This window comes from Lates calcarifer, linkage group LG12 (genome assembly GCF_001640805.2).
Source record: "Lates calcarifer isolate ASB-BC8 linkage group LG12, TLL_Latcal_v3, whole genome shotgun sequence".
Taxonomy (NCBI): domain Eukaryota; kingdom Metazoa; phylum Chordata; class Actinopteri; family Centropomidae; genus Lates; species Lates calcarifer.
Genome location: NC_066844.1, coordinates 6,798,702 through 6,812,301, shown reverse-complemented (window position 1 = coordinate 6,812,301; position 13,600 = coordinate 6,798,702). Strand labels below are relative to the sequence as shown.

The 13,600-nt window shown below is 38.4% G+C and overlaps 1 protein-coding gene across 1 annotated transcript; it reads right to left on the bottom strand.

Moving 5' to 3' along the window:
• Window positions 1-1,929: 1,929 nt before the first annotated feature.
• Window positions 1,930-10,446, bottom strand: LOC108888092 (SAM pointed domain-containing Ets transcription factor). Its single transcript, XM_018683910.2, has 6 exons — window positions 10,079-10,446; window positions 4,670-5,113; window positions 3,737-3,934; window positions 3,482-3,529; window positions 3,109-3,243; window positions 1,930-2,430 (listed from the first exon to the last, which is right to left on the bottom strand). The coding sequence occupies exons 2-6, from the start codon at window positions 5,103-5,105 to the stop codon at window positions 2,252-2,254; spliced, it is 996 nt and encodes a 331-aa protein (XP_018539426.1). The 5' UTR covers window positions 5,106-5,113; window positions 10,079-10,446; the 3' UTR covers window positions 1,930-2,251.
• Between the last annotated feature and the right edge of the window lie 3,154 nt (window positions 10,447-13,600).

The following is a 13,600-nucleotide window of genomic DNA, read 5'->3' as shown; positions in this document are numbered from 1 at the left end:
GGTCTTCCCATTTTCATGTATTCTGCTTTTTCAATAGCTTCACACCAGCTTAATGTGTGTGTAATTACACCCCCCCTCAATTTAAATGTGTCTCAGAACCAAAGTGTACAAGTTTCTTTCTACATTTATAATTTTGAGATATTTTGGGAGAAGGTTCATTGTTAATAAAGCAGAAATAACTTATCCAGATAAAGTTGCCCTGCCATTAGTCAGAGGGTTTCATTAATGCAACATCAGTGAGAAAAAGGGATTCAAAAAATTAATTTCTTTTTTTAAATAGTACCATTTTTTTCCCTTTCTTTTAATGGTTAGTTTCTTTTAATAGTTTAATCATTTTGAACAGCCCCTCCCTACAGAGAGACTTCATAAGGATATGTTGCCTTCATCTTTGGAGGGTGGATGCTGAATTAAAACAGTTGTTGTTGTTAGCAGGGGCGAAGCAGTGGGTGAGGCCTACTAATATATTCTGTAATTGCTTTAATTCTCTGAAGCATTAAACATTTGTCACTGTATTATCATATCAGTACAGTTTTAATAACTAAAATAACACGTAGATATTGCACAGTCATATCCTTACACCCTGAGACTGACATCTTAACTCCACTTGATCCTTTTAATTCATGTTTCCCTCAGTGAGATTTGAAACCTGTACAGTACCTGCAGGGATATGTTTACTTTCCACAACAAAGGTTCTTTTTGCTTGCAAGATTAAACAGCTTGATATAGCTTAAGGCTGCCTCTTCTTGGCAGATATTCAGCCTGTGGCTTACAAATCTTAAAACCCGTTGGACTATATAAAAGAAAGAACAGTTAGCAATAAGGAAAAAACGATAAAATATCAACATCACGCAATATTAGCAATTACATAACGATCCTCCCAATAACTGTTAATTTGGGTTAAGTTGGCTTTCCAGAATACATGGAGCTGAATTCAGATGCACTACACCACATAGGCGCATGTTCAGTTCAACTAAAGTTTATTGAGCACTTTTTGAAGCTTGGATATTGTGTTATTAAGGCAGACATTTAGGCAAATCTCCAGGTGAAAATATAGTAAGCACTATGGTAAGAACGAATTGAGTGTAAAATATGGACATGCAAAGCATTTGAAATTCAATAAATAAATAAAACATGAAAAAAATATTCATCAGAATAAATTCAGATTATATATATATATAATTATGTAATTGTGAAGTAATCCAATACTTCAAGTTTTGAAATGAAATGTTGGGTCATCCTGCTTGGCAAAACATTTGTTAATTTATTTCATAATTTCACAGTTATATGATATGTTTTGTCTGCATGTATTTATTTGATTACTTATTTCATTTTCTATTTATTTTATTTTGAACACTTTGGGTCTCCATAATAAAACACCCACAAAATAAAATGCAATATACGGCAGTATAAACCAAAACTGAAAAATATAAAACATAGAGCAGAGCTCCTCTGCAGTGAAACAATATTTAGGGAATGTTTCACTCTTTACTAAGTTACACCTTAGAGAAACAAAAATACATATAAAATACATAGTCGGCATTAAAAACACAGTCACAGCAGGGAGTTAAGGATCCTCCAAAGGTTTTCACCCTTGAATCAGATAAGAAAAAAACAAAGCATATCTTTCCTGTGTATTGGTTACAGGAATCGACTGACTGATTGTATGTATAACAACTAGGGACCAAACCCACTGAAGAAGCAAAACAATCCTAACCACATGTTCAACTGTGGCAGAAAAACTGGCTCTAAATCAAACAGAGACCACGGTCACGATGAGCGAAAGGAAAAGACAAAGCAAATGTAGCTGTGGGCGATGGGCGTTTTCCTGAAGCTTGTATATAAGAGCTATCAGGTCTAACTGTTTGTTGTAATGAGAAAAGGGGTAATTGAGAATCACATTATGGAAAATAAACAGGCAGATCATGCAAATGAAAAGGCAGTTCATTTTATTTTTCATCTTTTTAAAAATCTCTGGTTGTTTCATTGTGCAGCAGGAAAAAGCCTCAGCAGCCACACTGGTTTGACTCTTCCTCTCGGCCCATGCACAGATCTGCCTTCATGCAGTGGCTGCCAGCTGTTCTGTGCTGGCAGTGGAAGTGTGTGCCATTGGGGTTGGTCAGTGCATGTGTCTCCTGTCATCTTTTCATCTCAGGACTTAGGTGTTCAAGTGCATGGTCGGATAGTGTGTCCTTTTAATTTGTAGGTTTCCATCTCTTCCTCCTCCTCCTTCTCCTCCCACTCTGCTGCAGCCTCATACTGGGTGAACAAACTGGTACACCAGTCTCTGAGACACGTCAGGCTTACGGATTATGCCCTTCTTGTAGTACTGACGTATGGAGCGGCTCAGTTTGTCATAGTTCATAGCCGGTCGGTTCTTTCTGAGTCCCCACAGTCTCGCAACATGAGCTGAGTCTTCAATTTTAAAAATACCTGGTCAAAAGAGATTTGACATTTGTAACAACACGCCACAGCACGTAAGAGTCAGCACTGACATACAATGAATGAAACAGAGTAACTATAAAAATAAAAAAGTATATGCTATGATACATACTGTAATATAAATGTATTGTGCCATTATGCAAAATAAATTTACATTTACATTTTCTCAGGAAAACAGCTGAAATCTGCTCTGAAACAACTTAATATTAATGATTTTTAACATGTTGATTATGGAGTTTTTGAAACAATGTTAACAAGTTGATTTTTTTATATACATAAACTCTGCTAGTGAGTTAAAGTTGAAATTGCAACCCTAACCCTAAACCTAATCCAAACTTTACTTCAGTCCAATATTAATTCTCTTTTAGTTCTGTTTTGGTCTCCCCCGCCTGAGGGAAATATCTGGCTCAGACAACAACTGTGTCTATCTGCTGTTTGGTGCTTTGGTCTCTGAACAGCAGAGAGAGTACCAAATAGTAAACTCACTATGAAGCTCCAGAAATTTGTGTGGAGCCACCAATTCTGTATAGGTCCATCTCTACAAGTGATCCCTTTCACATCATCACATTGTTTTAACGTCATTTGACATATTTTTATTGTGAAATGTGTAACTGCTGTCAGTTACAGTGATCAAAGCATTTGAAATTTCTGTGGAAGAAAAGAACAAACCTTTTTCTTTATTGAGCCAGCGGATGCAGCGTCCATAGCTGTGAGGTTTGAGCAGGAGTTCTCGGAGGAACTGCCACAGATGGATAGGCTGACCTGAACAGGATGAATCTGCTTCAGACCAAAGCTCTTCGTTGCCTGCACAATAAAATATGCGGTTGTGAGGGTTACTGTGTTGTGATTCAATGAGAAAAGTCACATACACATACAAAAAGACCAGGCCCTTAACTTTTAATCAACACAGACACGACACAGAAAATGCACAATGCAAAAGTGTGTCAAAACTTAAAGTACTACTGTGTATTAGATTTATAACTCTGTACAAACTGTATATGCTCCTTTCATTTACTTTAGCTTGTAAGAAAAACAAACCTACCTGTAGTTTTGGTATCTACAACTGAACACCTCTCTTTCATCCAGGCAGCTGGAGGGAAAAAAGAGACAAATATTAAGTGTTAAAAGCTTTTACTTTAGATTAATTAATGCTTATGCTTACCTCTTACCCCCTCCAAAACATACACATGCACACACATTCAAAAGTTCAAAACAGCCAAACATTACAAACAATACAGTCATTGTAGGAGGTGCCGCAGTCTATGATGAACTCGTTAAATAAATATCACACCCTTACCTGACTTCCATATGTCCAGGTGTGCATGCAGCGTGTCCCCGCAGAGCGGCGAGCGCTGGCGAAACTCCTCCTCGCTCATGACACAAAGGTCCTTTCCCGTCAGCTCCTGGAAAGATTTTCCTGCGTGAGGCAACCTGTACAGATGTTCGGTCCACAGCAGCCACTTCTGCACATTCCCTGTGTTCCACTCTATAGGATCTAAGAAAACAAAGAAAGATATTAAAAATGGTGAGAAAACTCCCAGCTGCCACTGCTGTAAATTACCTGGTTTGGGGGTCATTCTTCCACAGAGATTATCCTAGTCATACTGGACTAAGTTAATCAGTTAAATTCATAGTTTGTTTTTCTTTACAGTGTGTATTATGTTCAGGGTTTTTCTTTTTTACATAATAAATTGACTATACCCACAAAGTTACAAGGCTTTTATGGCACTACAATTATAATCAGTAGAACAGATGACTGAGGATCACATTGGTTTATGACAGCCAGGAGCCTTACAATGCATAATGCCTCCTGTGTTTGCTCTGTGAGCATGAAAGACCTCGCCCTTAAGACTGTGTACACGTCTACTGGCAGGAAAGAACCATCACTGTTACAACCCAAGAAAACGCATGCAAAGGTCAGGATTAAACAGATCCTGGAGAAGGCAAACATGGCTGTGCGTCAGTAAGAACATGATTTAAGAGCTCTGTCATCGTGCCTGTGCTATTCATTCAAATATATGTTGATTTTAGGAGTACGAACCAGTGGCTTAAGCATCTCTGAATCAATATTCCTTAATAACGGGCAACACTTTTGGGTTTTCTTTTTGTCATGAAAAAGGCCTTGTTTACTTTAAAGGTTTGTTTCTTTGTCAGTTGTATACCATGATACCGTAACACCCCACTTAAGGATGACAGACTGCAGTAGCAGGTGTGGTGGAAGGCAGCCTACCTGGGGGGATGTTGAGCAGTTTGCAGGCTGTTTCAATGTCCTTCAGCACTTCTCCCACCACCATGCTCTGCACCTGCTCCAGAGACCGCTCCTCCTCCTGGCCCTCCAGCCCCGGAGAGAGTCCCTGTTCCTGGCTGTCGATGACGGGGCACTGCTCTGGCTCTTCCCGGGGCTCCATGTGAGCCATGGGTACGGCCAGCGTCTGGGAGGCCTCTGAAACTTTCACGAGCCACGCCGCATCTTCAGTGAGAAGCATGTCAAAGCAGGAGAGGTAAAGACCACGCTCTAGAGTTTCCACATTCGGTTTGGTCTCCCCCATGTCCCAGGGCTCTCCAGAGCCCCTGTTTCTCTCCAGAATAGTGAGGGAGTCCTCTGTCATCCCAATCCGGGACCCGTACACTGTGCCTTCCGATAAACTGCCCACTGAGTTTGACATAACTGGACCTGGAGACAAACAAACAAGACAAACCAAGTTTCTAATTATCCTGAATAGTAATAAATTAAGAAGAATCAACAAAGAGGAGAAAAGATGTTCACATTCAAGTGGTTCAACATTACTTTGACTATAACATTATTTTATGATTTAAGTAAAAAAGACAATACCTTTACCCAAAGTTCCTTTCTTACAATCCTCTGGTTGCTACACCAGCATTTGTTTCAGCTTTGTAACAAACTCCATCAATGCAGCTGCAAACATGAATTCCTTTTCGTAAAGTGTTATGAGTAGAACTGTGGTGAGACCGTGCTGGTCGTGGCTCTATAAGAACCCCTGAGCCTAATGGAGATACCAGGAAAATGACTCTCAGGAGAGTTAAAAACACACACAGCGCTGACAGGCATGGGGCAAAATGGATTTGACTGAGTCTCTTATTTGTGGGTCAGTGGCTCAGAATGGCTCATGTCTTGGGGTTAGGTGACTTGCATTGAGACCTGAAGCAGCTCCGCTGTCTGCCTTGGCTTTCAAGGTGCCGTCTCTGCAGCCTTCTGTCTCCACTGTCAGCTGGAGATTTTAATCAAATGGAAGTTAGATAATGTGGAGAGGGGCGTGCACAAAATCTGCACAGAACCACATGTGCAAAAAAAAAAAAGTGTGCTTTTTATGAAGACTAGGCTGATAGGGTCTGGTCAGGAAATTGCCACTGTAAGTGTCCATTTATGGATGTCAGCTGTAGCACAAGCGTTGTAATCTCATGGTGAATTCGCATATGGCACGCATGATGTGCACCCGCCACAGCTGGCATATGGAAAGGCACATCGAAGTCACACACACACACACACACACACACACTGGGTTATCAGCAGTTGTAGCTGATGCCACAGTAAAGGAAGTGTGCTCCCACAGTGCACATGTTCAAGGAGAGTCATGGCTTTATTTGTCAAAGCCATGACTTGACACAAAGAAATTAGAGTCTCATAAAGTTTGCCAAATGATTTACCACACCCATCTGCTAAAATTATCTGAGAGTTTAAAATTAATCTAACTGACATTAAATCTTTGTTACAGTAAAAAGAGAAGAGGTTTTTCAGATGCAAAAGGATCAGTTTATTGCATATCCAAAAGGTGAATATGAGAAAAAAGTTTGGGTTGTATTGTGTTAACAGTGCTATGACATTCGCTTTTTTGGTCACATTTTGCCACCTTTTGCAAATGGAATAAAGTGAATGATGTTCTTGTGTCTTGAGAGTGTGAAAGCATTTCTCTTGACACTTAAAAGCCTGGATTTAAGAGCACAAGCTTTTTCACAACTGTTGATCTTTAAGGTTTCTTTTGGTATAATTAAATGTAAGACTGATAATAATTGTTTCTTTTTTCTCTTACCAAAGATAAATGAAGTTATCTTCCCTGCCCCCCATCCAAAAAAAAATCTTCTAGTCTTTGGTCTTCAACCCCCCATTGTAAAACCTCCTCCCTGGTCTTCCTTTTATCTCCAAATTTCTCCTAAGCTATAACCCACTCTCCCTTTCACTCCATCAGGAGTCAGATTAAAAACCATTGGTATCCCAGCCTGGTTGGCAGCGTGTTGACTCTGCTCTGTAACAGCTTGCGCTAAGCCCATTAGCAAAGCAAATTTAGCCATATTACCTTCTTCCAAAAGGAAGAGGGGGCACAAGAAAAAGACACAAACACATACACCCTGGGGAGAGGGATTAAGACCCTGACTGATCTCTATATGAGTTTGGTCAAGACGCTGATATTCATTTCAGGAGCATTAGAGCTTGCTCCATTTACTCAGCAAAGTCAGCCTTTGACACCTAAGGAAGGGAACTCAGGACTGAAGGCATCCACACTGGGAACCATATTTCCTCTATATGCTTGGTCTCATTTAATATGAAAATGGTGATTATTTGAGGTGACATTCCTGAACTTGGATTGAGGCTGTGCACATGCTTTTATTTTAGTTTTTGTGTTTTTTGGCAAGAAATCAAAACCAAACTAACCAAGAATGACCTATGTATTAAAATTACAAGTTAAGTTACAGAGCATTTGATCCTTCTGTTGCAGACCAATACAACCAAACTAGCTTAAAATTAACCTGTTAGCTCATTCATCATTGTTGCTGCAACAGTTTTGTGACAGATGTCAGCAAGGTGTTTGGATTAAAGTTAATGAGTAGTGATTAAAACAACTAAAAGCATTCTCTTTCAAAAGTGTGTTTAACTTGAATGATTCAATCCCAGTTGGGGAAAAAGAAAGTGTCACATGTTGAAAAGCTTTGAGAATTTAAAAGTGGCCAAAATGTTTAAGCACTCTGCTCATCACACACACACACAAAAAAGAATAGGTCTGTGCTGTTTGAGTCTGGAGTTAAAGGAGTGTGTACAGCCAGATGTGACTATTTGCCATGTGAGTGTTAAAGGGAGATTTTTTTCGCCCTTGTTATTGTTTCTCATGGGAAACTTAGACCAACTAAGGAACTTATTGTTCCGAGAACAAGGGAAAAAGATGGGGTTTTATCATTGCATCGCACTGCTCGCTCAACGTGACGATTGCTGGGAAATAAAGTCTGCAGGTTGGAGAAAGTGAAATGGATCTTTTTTTATGGCAGCTGTGACACGTGCAGCTGCTCTGTTCACATTATAAAATCAGGTTGAGGTGTAGGAGTGGTCTATTTTTAGAGTTTTTGCTAATTTTATGAAGTGCAAATAAAGGCTGATTGTGTGTAAATGCTTTCTATTTTTATTACTGTTTACAGAATCTGCAGTTAACAGGCCACTCAACATCCCCATTTCCTATCTGTTAACTCCATCTTTAATTACCTTTTATTATATTCTTTATGTTTTATTATATCTATTATATTTCACCAGCCCTGGACAGGTTGTAATAACTGCCAGTGAGGGGTGTTGTTGGAGTGGCTGATTCATTTCTTCTGTTAGTCAGGTGCACTGGCATTAGGCCAGTATCCTAGGAAACACCAAACCATTTCAAATGCCTTTGCTGTTGGTCCAAATTAATTTTAACAGAAGGCTGTATTTACAGTTAATGATGCAGATGATAAACTTCATATAACTGAGATTCGACCTGAAGATTGGAGTCGTGTCACAGACGGATGGAAGAACAAACCTGTTACCTGTTTTTGTTCGCAGACACTGAAGATATGGAGCCTAAGGCATGTGCTGGTTCAGCTGGATTTAGTGCTGATTATGAGGAGATCAGAGAGAGCAGGTTTTTAATAGTAGTTTTAAAAGTTACACAAAAAATATCTTTTAACATTAGCTTTAGAAAGTGCCATTTCCACCCATCTGTTTTGCACATTTTCAATTCAACCCTGACTCTTGGAAATTACATCTACAAGGTAGGGTTGTAGATGGCAGTGAGGCCATTATATACATCACAACATGTGGACAGAGAATTCTTTTCAGAAATTGACTCAAAAAGTCCTGCCATTCTTAAAAATTTCTCGCTTGAACTGTTGGCTACACTGCCCCCACGATTTCTGGTGATACTTCCCTGTTTCATCTGTATCTGCAAGTTTTCAGAAAACGTGCAAATACGGATGAAATGCACATATCCATATACTCATCTAATATTGAGTATAACTGAACCTTTAAGCTGGATTTATACCTCCTTTATTATCTCTATGGAAAATGGATTCTTAAAGATATAACCTCACTGAACTGAGCTATAGACAGGAAATTATCACTCTTAGAGTACAGTCTCTTATGCAGAGCAGGTTTTAGGATGCTCCATGGGTAATATCCTTCCATCTCAGGCTTTTTTACATAAACATTAGCGTCATGATGTAGATTACCTTGATATGATAGTTCTGAATGACAAGATAAAAATGCACCTGTGCCTTCAGGAATAACAGAGCACAAAGTCCAGTTCTGTTATTTCTGTTTGCAACTTACTCTTATTACAGCTTTGTTGAGTAACTGTTGTATTGAATTTCCACCTTTAATCAAAATCATTATCAAATCCATCGGCTTTTTCTGGACACGAGTGACAACTCTATTTTGATTACGTTAGCTTATCATTGTGGGGTTTGTTTTTTTTTTGCATGAAACTGCCAACAACCACTCAGACGGCTTCTATCTGACCACATTTTGTTTTTTTTTATCTTTCTGAGTGAAAGCTAATATGCAGTTGTGCATATACAAACTAGAAAAACAGGCCAGCGTGATTAAGATAAAGAGCAAACACAAAGAAAACCCAAAAAATAAATAGATAAATTAATAAGATAACAGCTTTTCATCCAACTCTTCTCTTCCACTCTCCCCTGGTGGCCGTTTTTTTGTATGATTATTTGTTAACAGTACAATTTTATTTGCCCTGATATGCTTTTTTTTTCAATTCATAGTTGTCAACTTACCTAAAACATTCAAACCAGAACTCATGTTTATTGTTGTGACCAAGAAAAAAATGCTAAACTAACATAACAACTTAAATTTTTGTGTTCTCAAACTTGCATCCAGACTCTGTTATGTTTTCACACTCTGGACAGTGAAGTTACTGATTTTGTGAAACTGCCTTTTTACCAAAATTCTGATTATAAATCAGGTTATCTGTGTTATTTTTTAGCTGACTGACAACGCTATATGCCTGTATACAAGTATAATTAATAATATATATAGAAAACATATACTGTAAATATAAATGACAAAAATTATGCAGATACTGTCAATCCTATACCAGGTAAGTTGCACAGAAGATGCCTTTTATTTTCCCTAAAAGATGAGATGATGACAATGTTATCAATATCAGTAACAGACAGGTGTGGGCTGCACATCTGTGCTATTTGAATATGAAAAGAAAACATGATTTTGTGAATTGCCAGCACACAACACTAAGTGTCAGATGAATATACCTGCTTCAAATAATAATAATAGTTTGAAAAATAAAGTAAACACTATATTACTTCCTAAGTCAAACATCAAATATTCAAGACGTGTAAGGCTGTGTCTTCTTACCGAGGCAAAGATGCTCTGATGGCCAGAGGCAAAGACTTGAGTGGATGATGGTAGATGCAGCGCAGCTCTGGTTCTGTTCAGGATGAAAGATGAACTCTTGTCTTGTTTCTGACCAAACGCTTGCCTCAGTCCCGGCGCTACAGAGGTGCAGCAGGCAGAGGGAACCCCTCAATCTGTTCAATCTCTCCCCCCGATCACTGCCGCAGAGCCCTCAGCCCCAAGGTCTCTGACCCTCCCAGGCTCTTTGGTACAATTGCACTTAACCTGAAAGTCACAGCCTAAAGCCCAACTGCAAACTAAATTACAAGTGAAAGCACCTGCTGGGGGTGTGTACAAAGTGAGAAGGAGTCAGGGCAAGTGACTGGGTGAGTGAGTGCAAAGGAATTCCAGCACCATTGACTGCAATTTGTATTTATAGGGCAGTTGTGTTTACTTATGCACACAGCCCAGTGTGTGTGTGTGTGTGTGTGTGTGTGTGTCTGAAGTGCCATGTGTCTTGCAGATTAGCTCAGACCTCCTCAAACACTACTAGTTGACCCCAGTTCTTTGGTTACAGACAATTCAAAGCGATAAGAGACTAAAGAATTTTATCACTGTGTAAAAAAAATAAAATAAAATGTATAAGAGAATAAAACGTTTTCTAATTAGCACAATGGTTCCAGGTGCAGTGATGGAAAATAACTGAGTGCATCTTAGTCTGGTACTGAGGTACAAATTTGAGGTACTTCCGATTGAGGATAGGATCATTAAAGTAGTTCCCAATCTTTAAAAAGTCAAGTCAAGTCATTTTCATTCATACAGTGCATTTAAAAACAGCAGCAGTTGACCCAAAAAAGTTTTACAACCATGCCAAGAGGATTAGCAGGAGGATAAAATCAAAATCAATACAAGAGAAATGAAAGATGTGAGGAAACTTGAATAAAAGCTGCAACAGATTAAGATACTGACATTAACAATAAGATAGAAATTAATTATTAAGAGTGGCCATTAACAAAATCAATGGGCAATTTCAGACTGAACTAAAAGCAAGATAAAAATAATAATGATAAAAAAAAAAAAGGTAGGTAGCTTGGGGGCACCAAAAGACAAACCTTTGGTTTGACTTTGGGACTGAAAGATGTTGTTGTGAGGATGACCTGGGGCAGGATAAGGAATCAGAAGATCAGTAATGTGTTATAGAGCTGAAACATTACAGGCTTTGTAAAAAAAAAAAAAAAGGGGGGGGGGGGGGGGGGCAAGATTTTAAAATCAATTCTGTATTTTACTGGTAACCAATGCGAGTGTGCCAGGACAGGAGTGCCGTGTTTTTTTTTTTGTTTTTGTTTTTTTGTTGTTGTTGTTGTTGTTTTGTTTTTGTTTTTTTGGATCAGTTAAAAGTCTGGCAGCTGCGTTGTGAACCATATGACCATATGACCCATACACAAGGAATTACAGTAATCCAGCCAAGAGATGCCCCTCACAACACTACTTACTTGTTAAGGCAACATAATGTAACTTCGCTGAGCAACAGTGACCTCTGCAACCATGAGTGGTAATTAATTCTAGTCACAAAAGAGGACTTGCTGTTAAAAAGATGTTAACCTACCTGCTTGATATGTCTAACTTAGACTACTGAAGCCTCATATTAGGACTTGAATGACAATGAACTTAGGTAAAAAAAAAAAAAAAAAAAAATCCCCGGGTCCAGGACTGTGGATTCTGTCTCTCATCACACACTCATCATACACTGTATTTGCTCTTTGATCTCTCTGAAGCCAGCATGGACAGGGATGCTCTGAGTGTACATATGAGTGTGTGAATTGTTTTAAGACAGACTTGGAAAAAATATGAACTATGACTATGAATATGAGCAACACAGTAATGGAACATACTCTAAGTCTTGCACTGAAATTCTTACTTGAGTTACAGTGCAAAAGTTTCATCTGCAAAATGTACTTAAAGTATCTTAAGTAAGATTTAGAGCATCATATTACTATATACTGATATTATGATACTATATACTGGATTATTTTTTGTAAATGCACACATGCCGACCATGCTACAGTCCCACAGGTGTTTACATTTAATCTCCTTGATTATGTGTCTTCCCTAGGTCTGGTGTGTATTTAATAACCCTCACTAACATGAATTAGTTTTGTTGCACTTTGGTGACCTCATGTATTGTAAATTCCCAACAGGGCTATGAACAACTTCAACCTAAATTTCCACATACATTAGTCTACATATTTCATGTATAAAAAATAAATCTATGAAATAAGTAAAATCAATTTCTTTCTCATTAAAACACTCTTTTATGACTTCTGTTGTCATTATTATTATCATTATCATTATGTTGTTGTTTTCAAGAATTTCACTTTTATCTTCATTTATTGTTATAGTATGACATTTCTGTTATATTATAAAGTCACAGTGCACCACTTTTGCCTCATTTACAGTGATTTCCCAGCAACATGTGTACCAAAAAAAGTACCTGCATTTCAGTTGCATGTGTGATATCATAAGACCTAAAGAAAACAAGCACATATATAGATCTTTATCACTGCACAGTACTTTAGAATATTGACTTTAACATTGATGGAGAAAGTGTCGTCAGCACTACATCTCACCTCTGAAACAGGCGTTATTTCCATTCATTCAGAGCTTGATCTTGTGAAATGCAAAAACTGTCTGTGCATTTCTGTTTGCTAACTGCAGAGTGAGTGATGCATTGTGATTAAAACCTTTTTTCCTCTAGAGGATCGCTTTGCGTAATTTAGGCCAGTTTGAACAATGTGGCTCTGTCAAAAGCACAGAAATAACAGGTGTTTGTGAAAAGGCCTTGAAAGAAAATTAGCAAAACAGTGGTCACCCACAACAATAAAAGTACTTTAAGATGTGTATATCTAATCTTTCCCCTCTAATCTTGCTCTTAATTTACCATGTAAGTCGCTAAATGGCCAGTCCTCTGATAGCACCCACTAAAGCCTAAAGTTTCTTTTTCTTTTCCAGTTCCAGGACATGTTTTCTATTCTTCTATTTTCAAATGCAGGAGCTGTGTGTTTGATATGGTTAGCCACAGTCTGAATGGACTAATTGTGAGATACAGAGTGGGTGTGCACAAACTGCGTCAAGACTTCTCAGCAGCTAAGTGTTTGTAGACACACCAAATCAAACCGTGAGCGATGACAACCTCCTTTCATTGGACAATTTCGATATGAAAATGGGATGTGAATGTGTGTGTTTGTGCACGCGCTTGTGCATAAAGGCTTGTGTGCATTTCGTACATGCAAGCGTGAGCGTGCACAAATTTACAATTTATGACACGGTATGACATTGCGGTGCCATCAAAACTGAACACACTGTAATAGTTTAAAATAGTTTGCTCGTATAAAAAGAATTAATTGCAGACATTTATGAGGACCAAACATCTGTTTGCTTTTGGCTTTACCCACATCCACTCCATTAACTTTCAAATTTGCATGGCAGTTTCTTCAACTAGCATTTGACCTTTATTTTGGCTCTAGAACAACACTTGCATGGTTG